General features: G+C 40.6%; 1 protein-coding gene across 2 annotated transcripts; it reads right to left on the bottom strand.

Moving 5' to 3' along the window:
- Positions 1–191: 191 nt before the first annotated feature.
- Positions 192–19,092, bottom strand: def8 (differentially expressed in FDCP 8 homolog). 2 transcript variants are annotated; one of them, XM_080729677.1, is made up of 13 exons: positions 18,960–19,072; positions 18,638–18,713; positions 17,276–17,401; positions 14,165–14,262; positions 13,808–13,957; positions 11,131–11,272; positions 10,176–10,340; positions 9,572–9,699; positions 7,657–7,770; positions 7,147–7,227; positions 3,036–3,176; positions 2,585–2,694; positions 192–2,252 (listed from the first exon to the last, which is right to left on the bottom strand). In XM_080729677.1, exons 3-13 carry the CDS (start codon positions 17,385–17,387, stop codon positions 2,159–2,161), a joined length of 1,335 nt encoding a protein of 444 aa, XP_080585803.1. In that variant the 5' UTR covers positions 17,388–17,401; positions 18,638–18,713; positions 18,960–19,072; the 3' UTR covers positions 192–2,158. The 2 variants fall into 2 exon arrangements, with proteins under 2 accessions (XP_080585803.1, XP_080585802.1); XM_080729676.1 differs by lacking the exon at positions 18,638–18,713 and having other exon boundaries at positions 18,960–19,092.
- Between the last annotated feature and the right edge of the window lie 1,748 nt (positions 19,093–20,840).

The following is a 20,840-nucleotide window of genomic DNA, read 5'->3' as shown; positions in this document are numbered from 1 at the left end:
TGGGGGTCCAAAGCCAAATAGTGTCGATTTGGGGGTACTTGACAAGAAAATGTTTCAGAAGCAATGATCTGTGCTTGTAACAAACTAACAAGTCATGTCTAAATTGAAAACAAACTCTCAACACAATTCCCCAGTCTATCTACATCACTTTATTCATGCAATAGTCAACATGATTTGACAACTACCACAGGTTATGACAGCACAAACTTGTATCATTATTCAAAGAAAGCTTCCATGAATCATGCTGAAATATAGCAGACACAACTCATTATTTTAAAACAAATAATGTTAAGTGCATTAAGGAACAGGACTAAATGCATACAAAATTACAGCTGACAGTCTTATGTGAACCATGTGAATAATGGATTATGAATGCATATTTCTCACTGGTATTTGCTACAGTATTTTTGCACATTACATTTTACCATTCTAACTATTGGGAGCAGTGGCTGCCATTATGAACTCTGAACTCTTAACGTTTCATTAGGATGCATAGGCTACATTGATAGTATGTTCTTAGCCATGACTATTTACATTTAACAATTATTGTTAAAATTGTAAACAACCAAGTTTGGTGGGTGAATATTTATGAACTCATGCAGAGTACAAGCTGAAAGTGCAAATGTCCTGTTTAAATTAAATATTGTTCTAAAGGCTTGGAGGTCCATGAGTGTATATTTTGTTAAAGATCCCTTGAAATGAAAGTTAGACAAGTTAAAAGAAACATGGAATCTGTTACTTAAATAGTGGGTGGGTAATTATTAGAGACAGTCCAAGCCAGCAAGAGATTGACTATGGGGCTGTTAAGTATGACATCATTTTGTAGGCAGAGGAGAATTTCTGCCCCCAGTTTCCGTGAATCTTTTTACTATTTTTACTATTTACACATTTTCTTCTCTTTGTTGTTGAAAGGAAAGTGTTAGAATTATACTTTAGTCGTTATCTTTGTCTCGGATCTGTTGAAATAGCGAGGGACAGAAAATGCTCTGGGGGCAGAGTTCTCCTCTGCCTACAAAATGATGTCACGGCTTAAAAGCCCCATAGAGGGTATGCGCACGCATAAAGTGAATGGCAAATCGAGTGGCAAAGTGAGTTTAACGTCGTTTAACATTGTGTGATGGAATCAGATAGGACTTTTCTGTTTGGATGTATGGGCTGTCAAGGCCAGAAAGCTGTTTTTTTTGCCACTCAGTAGGTGTTTCCGCATAACTTCCGGGTATGATGATGATGTCACGTGCATAACCTCTGGGGTGGGGTGTGGGGGCAGGCAACATTAGCAGTAACGACACCAATTTGATCACAGCGGAAAAAGCTGATTTTTAAATTACTGAGCATATCGTCCGATAAGGTGGTGAAGACCAAATGACATAAGTGATAACAGCTAGTGAGGAAAAAGGCCCACGCTGTAGTGTAGTGCCTTCAGTTTGCCTAGAGATGACACACCAAACATGATTAGGTAAATGTTAGTCTAGTATACAGTAGACATTTATAGTGTATCAATCCCTTGGTGTACATTAGGATGAGTAGCTTAGGTTCTTTTTTGTTTTTCCATTTCAAGGGATTTTAACGATCATAAGTTGACACAGTTGAGGTTTTCAATGACAAATATTGCATGCAGAATGAACTTCTGTATTTGGTTTTTCTACACAGGTCCACTATATTTATTTAGCGACATTAGATTTCTTAGTAAATAAACACACATACACCACACACATAAACACATTAAAGTACTTAGTATCTCAGAGTATCAAGTAAAATCTTGGATTAAAAATAAAAATATTGTCCAGATGGGCTTGTAAGTAAGTATACCCTGCTATCCATTACGTAGTGCACTGAAATGGAATAAAGACACTTATAAACATCTTCCATAAAACACAAAGACTGCACAGAATAGCCAGACAGCCAGTCACTGTAGTCAGAACACTTATCAGAATGTCTTGATAGAGTGGTATGCAACATTAAGCCTGATTTCTACTTTTTTGCGTGCCGGGGACGCACAGCGAAAATGGCCGTTCTACAAGCTCACAATGCTTGTATATCTGCTACTTTCAGCATATGACAGCTGCACGCAAAAAAGTAAAAATCAAGCCTTAGGCAAAGTGCAAAATCCACTAATAGTCACAGTAAACACCAAGTACGGTCCTCTCTCCCGAGCCATTCACAAATCCTTCATATCTGAAGGCTCATCATGCCTGCGCTCTGTCATCCGGGCACATCGGGGACAAGTTGTGGAGTTGTCGTAGTAACAGTCTCTAAACAAAGCAAAAAATATGTACAGTAATATATGACAATTGATTCTACTACTACAGCAACATAATTCTGTCCATTGTCTTGCTTTTTGTATTGAGAATTTGAACCCACTTGAACCCCAGCATCCATATTCTGGGGGGAACATTCGTAACATGTCGCGTTTGTGAGCTTGTAGGTCGGCTATTTATTATGTTCAACCTAGAATATGGATGCTGGAGAGATTTGGTGTACACGGAAAAAAGCAGTCTGAGTAAGTGCAGTGCAGACCTTGGTCCGTTTTTACTAAGAATGGAGGGTTCTATTGGTTAATGTTTAATTGATGTGATTGGCTCACCTGTGGAAGACAGCAGAGCAGTCATGGCAGACTGATGTGTGACTGTCAAAGGGGAACAGGATGTCTCCCTCCTTACACAGTTCACATACAAATCCTTTGGCCTGACACCGCTATGCATGCACGCACACACACACACACACACACACACACACACACACACACACACACACACACACACACACACACACACACACACACACACACACACACACACACACACACACACACACACACACACACACACACACACACACACACACACACACACAGATTAAGTCACAGTGTTATTCAGGACAGAACTCTTAAAAACTAAAAAACAAGACATTATACAGGAAGAAAAACAAGACATTATGCGGGAAGAAACCACCAGGAACCATATGGCATGGCAATAAGATTATGAAGGAGAATTCATCAGTATTAAGCTATGTGTTTTATGCATGAAAAAGCCTACCTCACAGTCTAATTTGATGTGCTTAGCAAACGTGGTGTGGATCTCGGTGAGAGAGCAGCTGAGTCTACCACTGGAGATGTCAATCAAGTCTTGTAGTGAGTACATGTCATCATTCTCCACAAAGTGCTGGCGATCATGGAGCTGGGGGCATACCGTATGAAAGGTAATGGGATTAGGACATTTGTACAATGATGAATCACAAGGGTAAAGTGTACAAAATGGCGAAGAAATCTAAAAGATGAGGGAAAAAGTGCTATGGTATACTGTACATTATGTGACATTATCAAAAACACAGGCCAACCTCAAAGGAATGAACAACGATAGCAACAAGGCGAGCAAAGACAAAAGAATCTAAGCACTAACACTTTAAGTGTGATGTCTGAAAAGCAAATAATATAAAGATACAGAAATGGCATTATGTAGATGGCATTTAAAAAGCACAAGTTGACAGGGAGGATAACCTTCATTAAAGATGGTTATAACATCAGGTATCAGTGTGTGCTCTAAATTATGTGAGCTCTTCTGATGTGTGTCCATCATTGAATAAACTAATAAAAGCAGTTATTTCCAGCAACATCGTAACCCAATTACATAATTGTCTCTGGCACAGGTTCTTAAACATTTTCAACCTTGTACCTATTTTAAGCCTTAAACTTAAGATACTTTCCCACAATATATTCATGCCTGATTCATTTAAACTGTTTTTCACCATTTTGCAACAGACTAGAGTCTAAAAGTCCCTAGAGAACGTGCTGCTCTTTACACCCAACAGGAAATGTTGGCCAAAGAGTGGTGCTAGAGAAGAGGTCATGGGGGTCACCAACCTCTATAGGGTTCATCTTGCAAGCTGATTATTGGATTATGAGATATCTTGTGTGCAAAGCTGACATCATGGCCTGAGGGTGGCACGACTAGAGGTCATGCCCATTTTCAGACAGCTTTTGTGCAAGTGGAACTTTATAAGTGTGGCACTAGAGCTAAGGCAGCAGCGTTCTGTTCATTAAATGTTTCAATAAATGCAATCCATCACTATGTGCCTTAATGTACAACAACAATGACCCATCGCCTAGGTCAGTGGTCCTTGAGGGGGTTCCAGGTGGTCCCCAACTAAACCATGGAAAGTTGGTAACCAAATGGACCCTTGTAGATATTTAACTCTTGTGTAAAAGGAAAACAAAGACAGGTCCATTTTACACTCTCAAGAGTTAAATGAGTTAAATAGCTGCATAAGAATTGTTATTTTGATCGCCATTTTGCCTGTCATCTCTCCAATGGTACCACATCAATACATCATGGAATTGTGGACAAAATCTTATCCAACAAACAACAATAAAAGATTCTATGTGTCGGGTCTGAGAAGCTAAATCTCATCAAATGGTGGTCTGTGGCTCAAATAATTAATAATTAACGGGCCTTGATGAGAAAAGGGTTGAAAACCTATGCCCTAGGTCGAGGGTCAGCAACCCGCGGCTCTAGAGCCGCATGCGGCTCTTTAGCGCCACCCTAGTGGCTCCCTGGAGCTTTTTCAAAAATGTTTGAAAATGGAAAAAGATGGGGGGAAAAAAAATATTTTTTTATCGTCACTGTCGGGCAGAAACCTTGTATCTCCAAGTTTCAAATGTGTATGTTTTTATTTTCGCAAAGTAAAGCCCTGCTTCATCATACAAGACTGACACACAAAAGTAGTGAAAACAGCAGATCTACAAGCACACAACGCCTCGCGGTGCGAGGCGTTGTGTGCTTGTAGATCGGCTGTTTTCACTAGTTTAGTTCATTTTTTAAATGATAAATACAAAACGAAGTTTTAGACATACAAGGTTTCCACCCGATAACGACGATATATAAGGCTTTTATAATATTTTTGCGGCTCCAGACAGATTTGTTTTGGGTTATTTTGGTCCAATATGGCTCTTTCAACATTTTGGGTTGCCGACCCCTGCCCTAGGTCATAACAGCACATTTTGGCAGAAGTGTGTTTACTGTTTATGACCAGAGCGAGTCAGATAAATCTGTGTTTCTACACTACATTTTGTCTAAGTGTTTTATAATGTCCCGGCTGAAAAACATCAGCTGCAAATCATGTACTGATGGTGAGAAACAAGCGAGACATTTCAAGGAAGATCACATAAGGCAGTAAAGCTAAATGAGAAAATTGAGAAATTGTATCAAAATAACCTGAACAAGGGTCCGACTTCACAACGCATCGTGAGCTTGTAAATTGGCCGTTTTCGCTGAATGTTTGTCTATTGTCGTGATAATGTGACATGCCAAGAAAAGGGATGCTAGGGATTAAGAACAAGTCTGTTACAGAAAGAGCACCGAAAGTATTCCCTTCATGCCAGGAGCCAGGACACTGCACTGCTGGCAAGAATGTCTAATAATCTAATACAAATACAATGAATAAATGTTTAACTTGATGTGGTTGAGGCTTTGAGCAGACTGTTTCTTAAATTGACTTCTATGATCTAATGCTGGAAGTCATTTGTAGAGGCATTATGTGAATATAAAGTGTGTAGTATATAATTATGATAATTGCACGTATAATGTATGTTTAGATCGCTGTGCATAGACACTAGCACACTACACTACAAGCACTGGATGTGTGAATACATCATTTCATATTGTTGTACCTGTACTAAACCCTGATGAAGACTGGCAACAGTCGAAACGTTGGTAAATAAATTATTTGCATCGTGGCTGAAGAGTGTGCGGCCTCTTTCCTCTCATTCATTGTTATCTGCGTGGTCAGCACCTCACTCACTTAGGTGTGCGCTCCTGCTTATGTGCTTGATATTGTTGTACCTGGCCATGTTCAGGCAGCCTTACTACAAGATCACAACAAGTTGTGTTAGGACGTATTGAACTTGTAGATCGCTATTATGGCCAAAGTATAAAATTGGTTTTAAGTGGTTAATGAGTGAGATAATACTCCAAATAATATTCTGTGATGTGGGGACTGAAGTGAATTAAAGCTATACTGTGTAGGATGCGCAACTAGTGGTCAGTAGCCCTATAGCAAACCGCGGTCGCGTCCGCGTCTTTCGGCCGTTTTCACGTCTGCCTCCACCTCGCCGAGATCTATCTTTAGAGGGGTCCCTGGTTCCTGTGCGTTCAGGCATTCCGGAGAAACGGACTACTTCACCCTGCCTGGTAGGCGAGGTTACCTTTTGAGTATAGAGACACACGGGCGACTACAAATATGGCCGCCATAGCGACCCCACTTCAAGATGCGCTGTGATTGGCCGGCAGTGTATAACCCTCGCTGTGATTGGCCGGTAGTGTGATGACGTAATTTTTCTGCGAAAACCGGGGCCCGGTCAGGATCATAGAAAACATATAAAGAGAAGGCTTTAGAAGCTGAAAATAACGGAGTGGGTGTTCTAAAACTTTAGCGATTTAACAGTTAGGACAATTTTAAGATTTGTTTTATAAAAAAAGTTACATGGTATAACTTTAAATATTATTATATGTTGTTGACTGCCATGTGCTCACTGCTGTAAGACCCTGAGACTGCTAGTAGGGAAGAGGGAGGCTAGGTCATAGTGGCCTCTTGGATTTATTGCTGTGAGAAAGAGATAAGTTCTTGGAGTTTAATGAGCTCAGGAGAGAAGGAAAAGGGATGTTTTTTGTTTTAGCAAATTAATAATGAACTGTGAGAATCAGGGTAGGGCAAGTCAGTCTGTCTTGTCTGTGTCTTGGTGTAGGATGTATGTACATGTATGTGACTGTTACAGCGCTGTAAATAAATATTTTCTATTCTGATTCAAGGTTTGCTGATCTTTTGAGAGTTTCAATTCCGCTATGGAGTCCATGAATTAAGTAGGATTTCTACGTCAGGACATAGAAACACTTATACGGTTTTAGATTATAAGCCTTATAAGTGCCACGTCACACTTATTTACAATTTCACATATTAATGTATATTGTATATAAATGTTAAGGCCACTCCTGTTAAAGCTTCAAATATAAATCAAGCACATATAAATTAATATTCCACATGGTGGCACTGCTCCCATTAATCCTGCACATAAGGCATGGCATGAAAAATATGATTGGATATCAGATTGCTACTGCAGTCTCTACTTTAATCGTATTTCCTTGTGGTGCTGACCTGCAGTAATAGCCGAGCCTCCATTGCTTCCTTACAAGTGATAAAATATGGCTTCATCAAAAGGATATCTTGACGAAGCTTCTGCAAGAGTGGTCAACCATGTAAAATCACACACACACACACACACACACACACACACACACACACACACACACACACACACACACACACACACACACACACACACACACACACACACACACACACACACACACACACACACACACACACACACACCATGTTATTCTCCAATAAATAAATACATTGGTACATGGTAATTACTATTATGCGGCATCAGGCCATTATGTAATTGTGAGAGGCCTAACAGTATACAGTATGTCACTTAAATAACATGTCAACTATATCTAGTAAGTGTAGTGAACATGATCAGAATTGTGTGCTTTATTCTATATAAACTGAGATTATTTCCATTCCAAACCTTTCAGACTCAAAATACTTTGTTATATCTTCGATAGAACCGGCCTCATCAATAAAAAGATTACAACTCACCCTGATCTCCACCAGTTCCTCCACAAAGTTGAAGAGCAGTGGGTTGATTTCTTTGAGTTTGAGGACAGGTCGCGGCAACATCAGAGCCAAGTAACGAAATGAGGACCGACACACCTGACCAGCAGACAGATTTTGTCAGAGCACATACTGACTGGCTCTAGTCTACACGCATGCATGTGCGCACACACAAAATCTCTGTAGAGGAAATTTCCGTAAACATTTAGGCCTAGAATTATTGAATGCTTTAACCAGTGAAAAATAGCAGATATACAAGCTCACAGCGCGGCACCGAGTGCCGCGCTGCGAGCTTGTAGATCTGCTATTTTTGAAAAAGTCGTGAAAATGTGTGCAAATCTTTGAATATAATGTATTTTCAAAGCGAACGTTTGTAACTCAAATTTCGCTTCTGGGGGGGGTCCCTGGAACTAAATATTTTTAGATGGGGGTCCGTGGCCAAATACATATCATTTTGGGGGTCCTTCACATGAAAAAGTTTGAGAACCACTGACATAGTAGTCTCTCAAGAAGAACAGACTAAGGCGGCATTCACACAGGCACGTTTTATTGCGATTAAAACGAATCCTCTAACGTATTGTCGGAAAATACACAACGTTTGGGCATGTGTGAAGACGCATCTGTATTCTTTTTCGAATCAAAGAAACAAATGCAAATCCACAAAAAAACAGTGGTTTCGATTCGCTACAGCAAACGCTTCACTGTTGGTGTGAATCCATCCGTCTCAAATACAGGCAATATATAGAGCCATGTGCGGGTTAAATCCATAGTTATTTATAAAAGGTTAAATCCCCCTCCAGACCGTCAGCTCTCATAAGATTTCTGACCATTCTGGCCGCCTCCTCCCCTCATTGATTTAATTTCTGATCACTGCTCCCTCGATCGCACATAGTGTATTATTTGTGAGGAGTTGCTCACAGTTAGATGAAAGGAAAGTGCCACTGGAGTCACTTGTATATCATATATACCGGTATATAATCTAGGCCGATGTGTGGGTCTCTCGCCCTTGCTCGCACGCGCGCGCGCTCTCTCTTGCTCTCTGTGCCAAAGCATGTCCAAATGGAGACGCTCTAGCGCACGGAGCGCAGAGAGGGAGCCAGCGGAGGGGCCGGAGGGCAAGACGAGGGGGGGAGAGAGAGAGAGAGAGAGAGAGACACGTTGACGTTGTCCTCTTCGTAGATATTCATATCTTGCTAAAGTATTTTCTGTCTGGTTTATTGCTGGTAGATTTTGCGAGTACCTCCCGCCGCCGCTGGTTTTATTTTTTGATCGCCCGTTTACGAGCGTCGACCGCAGATAAATAGGCGAACGCGGCGCTTGCGGGGGTCCTGCGGTTACATTGTTGAACTTGAAGAATGAATAAACACAGGGAGATGGACGAGGCATTATTATGCAGCTTGGATACTACATACCGGTACATGTCCCTGGACAGACGTGGACGATTCCTTGTTTCGGATGACAAAGTGCAGTGCGAGCGCAAACGTATCAATTAAATATGCAAGAATGTATCAACTTCACCCCTCCCATTCGCACGACTAAACCGAATTATATTATGAGAATGTGGCCTAACTGAGCTGCAGTTACGTGAAAAGGACCTTTTCTTTGACGATGGCTGGCCAGATTGCTGACATAGAAACATAGGTTTTAAAAAAAACCTTAGAAGGATTCAAAAGACACTTATAGAATCGGGTCAAAATTCTAATTTTCACGATTTTTCAAAAATGGCAGATCTACAAGCTCGCAGCGCGGCACCGTATATCTGCTATTTTTCAATAGTTAAAGCATAAAATAATGATACACAATAATGTGTACCCGTTCTAAATGGGTGTTAAAAGACTTTCAGATGTTATAGTGAAAGCACATTGCACTGTGCCAATTCAGTGTGGTAAATCCAGGGTACCTTGCGTGGTTCAAACTCCCAGTTGTGAATGACCCGTGCTGGGATGATGGCGGTGTCATTCCAGTGACATGTGCTGCAGTAATATTGGCCTGTGTAGTCACACTGCCTGGCCTCACAAGGAACACCCCCTATGAGGTACAACAGCAAAGCAAAGGCTAATTACAATACAGGAAATAATTACGAAATGGCCTCACATAAACAAAATTATGACGATGTCATGTCCTTGTGATAACTATACTTGACTATGGATCCCTAGATTCCTTACTCCTCAAAGTGCTTTTACCGTGTATAACGGTGCAACAGTTACCCAAACTAATAAATGTAATCGATTATAATAAGTAATTGCTAATCAATAATTAAATAAAATGATTAAATACAATTATTATAGGTTTCACAAAATGAAATGTATTCTTAAATATTGAAAATAGTAAGCTCACAGCGTGTCTTATCAAAAAGCTTTGCGAGCTTGTAAATCAGCTATTTTCACAATCTTTGCATGACAAAGTATAATGCTTACTGTAAGTAGTTAATCAATTCAAAACCTTGCGCAATAAATTGAAGAACTAATTGATATTATAATCACTACAACGATTTGCACACTCACTCAGTGACACAGGAGTGCGACATTCTGCACAGCGGTAGTCTTGTCGGTCCAGTCCTATTTCAGGACAGATGCCGAGCTCGTACTCGGACTGGTGGCTCACCTTTGACCTCACACAAGGCTTGGTGATTAGGTTCATACACTTGCTATGGCAACGGTAATAGCAGCCTGCAATATTAAAAGCAAAGAGAAACAAATCCGGCATGACACTTTTTTTTATTTTAAAAATAAATTATTCCAATCCACCCTAGAGATAGAAATAAGTGCCCTTGAAATGCTGGCAGAAGCTCTTGGTCAATGTCACTTTTGACTATGCCTGCACATCCTGGTACACTAGCATACCCAAGATTCTCAAAAAGAAATAACAAGGGGTCATCCTTTTACTGAGCACATTTAAGTTTCAAGGCAATCTGCCCATTAGATTTTTGAGATAGTGTGTTCAATTGAAGATTTTGGCAGGTGGAGCTAGCAGAAATGCCAGTGGATCACCCAAATCAGTAGCGGCCATCCAACAGGGAACGTGCATGCAAGCAAGTGTAATTGACAATCCGTCCATTTGATTTTTAGATATCTTATCTGTGCAAGTCAAAGTTTGGCCTAACAGTGGCGCTAGATGAAGGGCCACTGCATAACATTTCAATAGTATCGCAAAGTCCACAGATGTGAGACGTTGCTGCTAAATATTAGGATTGAGGGTAGTGAAGTATCTTTCCATAAAATCACAAATTAAAATGAACAGAATCGTAAATCATCAACCAATAATAAGTCTATGGATATACACCAAACGTCCCATAAAAAAAATCCCCAACCATCTCCCAATGTCAGACTAGGAAGAAAAACTATGATTTTCATTGTTGATACTTTAGTACCGGTAGTTGAAAATATGTAATTTTTGTTGAGCAACATGACGTAAGGCACATTTTCACGTAAGCGTATATTAGGCTTTAGTGTCTCTCACCTGTACACGTGTACCACGTCTGGATAAGGCCCCATATGATGGTGCTACACTTGTCACAGGTTTGTTTGACACTCTTGCTTTTTTCCTTGGAAAAGCGGTGCTCCAAAAGAACTCGCAGATTGGGTTCGTCCTCCTCAGGGTCCTTGAGGAACAAAAGGACAGAGACATCAACTACACTACATGTAGAAAGGACAGAGACATCAACTACACTACATGTAGAAAGGTCCATGCAGAAAGATGAGGAATAGTTTGAAATGTATTAGAAGTTAAGTATGGGTTTGATTGTTTAAATACTTTACTGAATATTAAGTACAGGCAGTACAACGGGTGAAAAACACACCAAATAGATGACACAAAAAGGCCAAATGCTTTTTTCCATTCTGGTCCAGAAGAAAGCCAAGCAGGTAGCATCTTAGTAACAAGGCCTCCCCATTCATTCACCTCCCCTGTGTCCACTTTATGCCCCCCTTCGAGAGTGTAACACCTTCCTTACCCTCAGGCTACTACTAGATCAAAGACATGCTTGTGCCAAGGCTCAAGAAGGTGTGATTCAATCAAACTTTAAACCATCTGAAATAGATTTGTTTTTATAAGAGAGGGAATGTAATTCCCAGAAACACATACATACTGTACTTGTAAAGTTCAATTTAGACCTCCAAAAAGGAACCCAGAGAGTCTAGTTTTTGTCAAGTAACTTGAAAAATATCCATAAAAAACAACTTGAAAAAGGAAATGTGATAAAATCGTGTATTGTGATACAGCTTGGGAAAATATCATGATATTGTATTTTTCCATATCGCCCACCCCTATGTGGGTGTATGGAGCAGCACAGACTCTAAGGGATGGTTGTGGTGCTTGCAGACTCTTAACCTTGTTTGATACAGTCACGTTTCTCCATGGTAACAGGAGAAGTAGTTCATTAGTTGTGTTTCAAAAGGCAACATTGTTCAGCTGGTGTCAGATGACTGCAGATCAATGTCACCCACAAACAGCAACAAGTTATTTTTCTTTTTACAGTGTTTTGGACCGTTCCATGTTGTTAAAATCCTGATGTGAGTAGAATCACATGTTCTTTTTATTGGTTAAATTAGTCCATTTAGGCCTGAACACATTATTACGCAATATTTTATGCTTTAAATATTAAAAAATAGCAGATATACAAGCTCACAGCGCGGCACCGAGTTCCGCGATGCGAGCTTGTAGATCTGCTATTTTTGAAAAACCGTGATATATATATATATATATATATATATATATATATATATATTCATTTTTTTCTTAGTCTTTGAATATATCTTTTTGAAAGTGAACATTTGTAACTCAAATAGTTGCTTCTGGGGGGTCCCTGCTACAATATTTTGAGATGAGGGGGTCCCTGGAATAACATATTTTGAGATGGGGGTCAGAAACATAGTAAAAAAAAAAAAAAAAAAAAAAACTTAGAAGGATTTAGAAGACACTTATAGAATCGGGTCAAAATATTCAAAGATTTGCACAAATTTTCAAGATTTTTCAAAAATAGCAGATCTACAAGCTCGCATCGCGGCACTCGGTGCCGCGCTGTGAGCTTGTATATCTGCTCTTTTTGAAGCGGTGAAAACCGCTTCCTATGAGTGGCTTTGTGTGTCCCACGCCCATATATGGTGATCTCAGTCCAGAATGAACAGGGTTTTTCAAAAACACAATGTATGTCACCTCATGTCCATATATGGTCACTCCAGGCCAGAATGAACAGGTTTTTTCTGTCCCGTACGTCCAGAATGAATAGGCTTTTTCAAAAAGCAAAATGTGTGTCCCATGTCCATATATGGCCATTTCAGTTTAGAATGAATAGGCCTTATCTGTCCTGTACGTCCAGAATATGTGTGTAGTGTCCCTCCCTGTCAGATGAATGGATACTTTGAGGATTGGTCAAGCTTACATGATAATTCAGCCCTCCATTCTTTATATATTCATTCAGAATATATAAAGAATGTAGAATTCAGAATATATAAAGAATGAATAGATCACAGAGTCCATAACTGTATAGATGTTTAGATCACAGAGTTCATAACTCTAGAACACATAGAATAAAAGTTCACCGCTTCACTTCGAACCGAGGTTTGATTTTTTAATATTTAAAGAATATGATAAAATATTGCGTAATAATGTGTTCAGACCTATACGTTGTTCTGAGAAATACCACTGACTGCAATGTTTCACTCTCAATGAGCTGCCTCAGACTGCATAAAGGGCAAGTACCACACCGAACTTATAAATGATGTATTACTGCAGGTCATCAGGCACTCAGTGTGGCAATCATTAGGTGGAAAATATTTTTATGGGTTTAGCAATTGACATAACCACAGTAAACGAGCAGTGAGAAAGAGGACATGGATGACATTAAGATAAGAAACCCCTGACTGTGGAGCACAGTGACATGGACTTGAGTTTTCATTCTCCCATATACTGTTGTACAGGTTGAGCTTCGTCTATAAATTCTATTTGGAAGAAAACTAGTTTAAGCCAGGCAGCTGTGTGCATTGTGTACAGGATCTGTGAATTTCCCTAAACACTTCCCACTTCCTGATACTGCATAAGTATCTTTGAAACATATGCAAATGTGTCCAATTTCACCATTTATTTTAGTCAATTTAGAATTGCACTTTCTGTGCTTCTCACTTTCAGAGCCTCCTACCTTGAGCTCTTGCAGTTTGAGGCGCAGATGAATGAGTTTGACTACCGTGTCCTTCTGTCTCTCTGAGTGCTCAGGCAGCTCCAAGATCAGCCTCTTACAATCCTCAATGGCCAGCTTCAGCTGTTCAATGTCTGATGCAACAAATGATCTCTGTCACACACACACACACACACACACACACACACACACACACACACACACACACACACACACACACACACACACACACACACACACACACACACACACACACACACACACACACACACACAATTTCTTATATAGGAATTCACACACAGTATTCTCTGCCGACTTATTTTTAGTTGAACTAAACAACAGGAATTATACATTACTTACCACAGGTCTTGAGAAGTGGTCTTCGGCTAGGCCAAGATCCATGGCGCGATCAGAGCTCAGGGTTCTGGTCTCTGAGGAGAAAAGCTCAGGTCTGGCCTCTAAGGAAAGAGGAAGGCAGAACAAAGCACGGTTCTCATGAAAAGAACACACACTGTGCTCTGACTTTTATGTTCAGGCATGCATGGTTAATGCTCACATACTGTATAACCAGCCCTGCACGTTAACCAATCACTACAGATCAGTAAAATGGCCTGTTAGGAGGATGCACAGGTGATTGTCTTTATCATAATCATTGATATACAATATAGCTAACTCTGTGTTAAAAGACAGGAATGTTCTGCGGTCACTATAGAATAGATCACAGTGCAGCTAATTCACATATATTTTGTGATTAAAGGGATTCTGGGTAATCATGTGGTAATACTTGGTAACACGTGAAAATGTTTCCACTTTACAAAAGATCATCTTGCTTTAGCAACCTTTGACCAAAAGGTGTCACTATATAGGGAGTAGGGACTACTTAGGGAAAGGGAGCACTTCCCGTGGGGGAAATATACGCGTGATTCCTAAACCCACCAGGCTTGAGTTAAGACCCGCCTCGCGGAAACGCGAGGACTTCCAGGAGTGGCTGAAATCCCTGCCTGACACATGGAGGGTGGATAAAGTCAGAGGCATGAAGACTTGTACTTGAGAAAAGCCTGCATTTGCACAATGCACAACTATTAATTTCTCACTACAGTGCTCAAAATAAACTGTGCTAAAAAAAACTTGAAACTGACTTAATTGTACTGTGCTTAATAAAGGGAAAACTTTGTAACTTTGCTAAAAAGAAAAGAGTCACTACTGTGCTCAAAATAAAAACTAAAAATTGTTATGGTTTCGATATGGCTTTGGGCCTATTATGCTGCGTGTATTATTGTAATGGATCAGTAGGTAGTAGGTACTTTGCACTAACGTTCATGGGCACTTTCATACTTAAGATTATCGAGAGGAGGCGGGTCTTAACTCAATCCTGGTGGGTTTAGGAATCACGCGAAATATACAGCTGACGGTTGTGATGTGCACTCAGGGGGAACAGGGGGGGGGGGGCACTCTGGAAGTTAAGTGTCTTGCTCAGGTACAATTAAGAACCTAGTTCAGACGGACCCTGCCCTGGCAATCTTGAAGCCTAGGACTTCTCTGTTATTTGTTATGTAATCTCTTTTATGTTGGACTAGTTAACTGGAAGTTGAGCCAATCATTAGAAAAGGAATCGATTATTATGTCAATCATGTGAATGGATTTATCTGGCCAACTCTGAACTAACGGGGACTTTTCTATTCTTATTCTAGCAGAGCAAGAGAGAGCCAAAGTGAAGTTTCATAACAGATTTAGGGAGGCAACAGGGCAGGCAAAGGGGACAACTTAAACCCTCATAAAAGTCTTGCACATTGCTGGAAAGTTAAGTAGTGTCAGGTAAGCAGAATGAGGAAATGGGGCACTTGGCTACACACATTGCTTAATGAGACGAGCACATACAGTAGGTCATATAAACTTTGTGTCCTGTTTTGTGCACAATATTGATGGTGGGAAAATATTTGCAAATCACAATTGCATTAATGATCATATTCAAGACATCAATTCACAAAAAGTGGCCACGCTTAGCCAGAATACACCACAAGGAAAACAATATGTGCCGATAATTGCTGTATAATATACGTATAAAATGTTACCTGCATAGACCTCAGAACAAAACATGATGAGAGTTTTTCAGACACAGGAGACAGACCACACCAATATAAAGTACTCCAGGGAACTGAGCTCTGAACAGCATCAGATGTATTGCGATCTAACAAGGCATTTGACTCCCAAATCAAATAAATCAAATATGAGAAGTGTTCTACATACAGTAACTGCCCACTCTTCTCACTTCCTGCTTGGCTACTTTCAACCTCCTTATCCAGGGACTCAAGTTACATCAAGATCAAGGCTCTTCTACTTCCAATGATAGATATCATAATAATCATATCATGAGTGGTCCTAGATCAGTTGAAAACCAGAACGATGAAATTCTAGGAAAGTGTGGTTGCCATGACACGAGTCACACTTGCAAATTAATTCTGTCTGTTCCGCCCATATATGGAGATCCCTGATGTCATCAATATTAAGCCCATGCTGCATCTTGGAATGCCCATATATGAACATACTGTGTCAGTCTCATGTGGTCTATAACGTCAGACATTTACTGTACGATGTCAGTCATCTCCATATTTGCATTTTCCCATTCAAGTCAATGGAGAAAATGTATTCACAAATAAATTAATATAAATGAAACTATATAACGCATCTCTTAGCAAAATGCAAGCAGACGAGTCCTGATGAAGCCGGTCGAATTGACCCAAGTGCGTGCCACCAAAACTGTGGGAGGAGTAGCGCGGCAAAATAAAACGTTTATTCGGAAAGATGGAAAGAAAGAAAGAAAGTCGGACAAGTACCTGTTTGTGCAACCACACTGATCAGACCACAGAACAGTGGAAGACATGTTTTTCTTTTAAACGTTTTAAACACTGAAGGACCATGAAAGCAACAACAGGATGACCTGTTGTTGCTTTCCTGTTCCTTCAGAAAGAGACACAGAGAAAGAGACTTAAAGAGACCCAACTGATGGTTAGTTCCTCATTCTGCATCAAGTATTTCGCAATGCAGACGTAAGATAACTTCTCTGTAAAAGCAACACAACAAAAGAACAAGCAGTGATCTGTGACATCAATGAATCCACAGTGTGCAGCATTAATCTACTACTGACTATGCAGTGTAAAGAGCAAGTGCAGCCCTCAGAATACCAGTCCATTTAGCTATTCCCGTTATGCTGCAGGTCACCTTTTGAAACTCTTTGCTGCAACATTAATCATGAACACTTTTTACTCTATCTATTGTTATTGCTGTTTGAACCTGTATTAGTGAGGGACGAATAACAATAAACCCCTTCTCTTGTGTGCTGGATCATAAACAGCTTTGAGGAACTGTAAAGACTAAGGATCCTAAACAGGGAACTTAAGGTGTTTAATATTTTACAGTTAGGAGGATGCTTTTAATGATAATGTGCCTCCAGAGCATTACAAAGAGCTTTACCGTATTTTGGGGGGGTCTTGCCTCCATGGACATCATCCTCCTCTTCCTCCCCGCGATCAAAAGGGTTGAGTCGTTGTTGACGGAAATTCGCAAGTCTCTCATCATACTCCATTTCAATGGTTACATCTAGCAACAAAAGATATGTATAATTAATATAACACACCCTGTGGACAAGTACAATATCATTTTCCGGTCTTCCGAGTAGTCAAGATGGGAAGCTTGACTTAAAATGGACTAACTTGACTTAAATGGACCTTACATGACCATCATATTACAGACAGACAGCAAAATATTTAAAGGTAAACATAGCAGATTGTCAATCTAAATTCCATTGTTCTGATGTTAGGAGATCAATGATGTAGTGTGGCAAAAAGTGCCCCCCCACCCTCCACCATAACCCCCCCTCCCTCCCGACACGCACTACCCAGCTCGGATTTTAAGCCATGATGATCATCTGTGGGCCAAGAAAGCACCTGTAGACAACAGAGGAGGGGCCCACACATTTTATTTGTAGTTAACGTATACATTTCATTTTAGTAAATTGTCAATGACTACGCGGCCCAGTTCCCCCAAGGGCCCCTGAGAGCCAAGGGCCCCTGGCAACAGCCCCACCGGCCCAATGGTTAATACAGCCCAGTATGTAGGCCTGCGAAACAAGGGTCCACTCATTCCAACCTCCCATTATTCTGACATCAGGTGTGGTCATCCCCAGTACAGTTAATAACATCATACTGGCACAACGAATTGATTGATTGATTGATTGAAGACTTTATTAGAAGTTTGCATAGGAAAAGGTACAGTTTCATGACGGTACAGTTCACTGGTACAAGGTCTACTAAAAGGAGATCCATGAAAAGACTAAGCTTATTTCCACAGAATTGACACACACACACACACACACACACACACACACACACACACGCAGTTATTAACTTCAGTTGAATTTACCTATCTTTGGAAACAAAAGGGTCCATAATTAAGGGGCAGGATGAAAAAGGACACTCAGGACAGGTGACTGTGTGTGTGTGTGTGTGTGTGTGTGTGTGTGTGTGTGTGTGTATGTGTATGTGTATGTGTATGTGTGTGTGTGTGTGTGTGTGTGTGTGTGTGTGTGTGTGTGTCTCTCAGACAAACAGGCCATATCATTTCTCATTTGACTCAGTGCTGATAGGAGGATATGGTAGCCCTCCGTCATGTTTCGGGGCTAGAGGATATGGCTACAGTTCAGTTCTTCTGGCTATTAGATGTATGCCAGGCTGGCTGCCAGCTGCTTAATTGCTGACTGTGCGTTTAATTTGCATCAAAGCAAGGAGCCTAATTAGAAAAGAAAAAAGAAATCGCCGGCCGGTCAAAGTCAAACACCTCAGTCTGTATTTATTATCCTGAAGTCAACCACACCAAATGATGAGGCAGAGGCTGCAGGAGGACTGTGTTCAATCTGTGACAACAACAACAACAACAGCATGGATACAGCTTACTGAATGTCATCTTGCCACCAAATAAAGCGGTACATCATAGTGTATATGCTGCTAAAAACTGCATAGAAAAGGAGTTAAGATATTTTTTTATATTCTGACTATGGTTATTATCAAAGAAACATGTTTAAGCACAATGTTCTAGCTAAAGCTAACCAGCTAGCTCACGTTATCCAAACAATCATGAGCTAAAAATCAAATTAACTTACCACATGGTCGACAGTATTTATCACAAATGCTTATGCGCGTTCATTTTTTTGTAATCTGACATTTCTTCCAAAATATCGCGTATGGCTGACGAGCTTTGTCCTAAACTGTGGGCTGTTTGTTGTCCTACAGTACAGTACAGTCCCAGGCACTGTTTTTCTCTGAAAGGGATGGCGGTCAACCAGTGACATCTAGTGGTCTCCTGCTGCATTTCGATCAGAAATATTTTAAAGCAGTTATTTTTTCATGACGAGGACCTATGGCCTTTTATTTGATTGATTGATTGATTGATTGATTGAATACTTTATAAGCAGTTTGCAAAAAAAGAAAAAGAAAAAAACTCAGAAAAAGTCCCCCAGGACTTCAAATTAGCCACGGTAACCCCCTGCACAAAAAAGGCTAGCCATAAATCATAACACCAGTAGAGCTAATATACCTGTACGTCTCTCCAGGAGAGACGTAACGTCCGAATATTAGCGATCTCTACTGGTGTTAAGATGTATGGCAAAAAAAAGGCAGTAAACTTGACAACCTGGCAACTACCGGCCAATTTCAATCCTTGGTTTCATCTCTAAGGTAATGGAAAAAATTGTCTATGAACAGGTGGCTAAATATCTTGAAGAGAAAAAATGTATCTACGAGTTCCAATCTGGCTTCAGAGAGTCCCATTCCACAGATACAAACATGCCTCATCTATTTGAATGATTACATCCATGCGATTCGCGATGACAGATATTGCGGCATGGTCATGCTGGACCTCCAGAAGGCATTTGACACCGTCAATCACTCTATTCTGATTGATAAACTCCAAGCTATTGGTCTTGACGGCACAGCAGTGAGATGGATGCACTCTTACTTGGTGGGGAGGGAACAGATGGTGGAAGTCAACAGAGAACCCTGTCCCCCCCCCCCCAGTAAACTGTGGAGTCCCTCAAGGGAGTATAGTAGGACCACTGCACTGTTGTTCTTAATATACGTAAACGACATGTCATCTGCTTGTGACTGCAATCTGTTTCTGTTCGCGGATGACTCGGCTCTCCTAGTCTCAGGCAGAGACGTATTGCAGGTTGAAAAGGCCCCTAACTGTGAACTAAACATGATCTGCACCTGGCTCAATGACAACAGACTCTCAATTCACCTAGGTAAAACTGAATGTATCCTCTTTGGATCTAGTCAGAAACTTAGCAAAATTGAGAACTTCACAATTAAAGTAGGTTACACTGTGATAGCAAGAAAACAACCACATCTGCTACCTGGGTTGCATCCTGGAGGCTAACCTATCCAGTGAAAAAATTACTACCAAGGTAATCAATAAAGTCAACCAACAAATTTGTTTCTTGCAAAGGGTTGCCCCGCTGATCAATATTAAATCTCGAAAGACCCTAGGAGGTGCTCTTATTGGGCCCCTCATTGATCCGTGTTTGGTATCGCGATGCCCCAGCTGCCTTAAAGTTAAAGCTCCAAACAGCCCAGAACAAACTAATTAGGGTCGTGCTTGGTCTTCCTCCTCGGGCCCACCTTACCAATCATCACCACAAAAGTGTGGGGTGGCTCAAAGTAGCTGACAGAGTAGTGAGAGTACAGCATCTTGCAATGGGCCTGGTGTACAAGATACACTACACCTCCAAGATACCCATGTACCTGACAAACTACTTCCTAAAGGTCAAGGATGTTCACGATCACAACACCAGAGGCAGCTCCGCTAATCATCATCAATGTGTCGTAGATCTGCTTTTGAATTGATGTTATCCTAGATAAAGTACTATGTTCTCTCCGTCTGTCTTTCAATGTTATATGAGATACATAAAGTGTGGCTCCTGTGGAAATAAGCCATAGAGCTTTCTAGGATCTCCTTTAAGTTGACCTTGTACCAGTGATTTGTG

Source organism: Nannobrachium achirus, assembly GCF_963921795.1.
Source record: "Nannobrachium achirus genome assembly, chromosome: 7".
Lineage (NCBI taxonomy): Eukaryota > Metazoa > Chordata > Actinopteri > Myctophiformes > Myctophidae > Nannobrachium > Nannobrachium achirus.
Note: the sequence above shows the minus strand (reverse complement) of the source record. Positions and strands in the feature narration are given on the sequence as shown.

What these genes read in the sequence shown, in the direction of transcription:
- def8 (XM_080729676.1), bottom strand. Translation starts at nt 17,387, where the DNA reads ATGGAGTATGATGAGAGACTTGCGAATTTCCGTCAACAACGACTCAAC. An exon ending in ACCACTTCTCAAGACCTGTG is followed by an intron (nt 13,958 to 14,164) that starts GTAAGTAATGTA and finishes TGTGTGTGACAG; the next exon opens with AGATCATTTGTTGCATCAGA. An exon ending in AGGAACTGGTGGAGATCAGG is followed by an intron (nt 7,228 to 7,656) that starts GTGAGTTGTAAT and finishes CCACTCTTGCAG; the next exon opens with AAGCTTCGTCAAGATATCCT.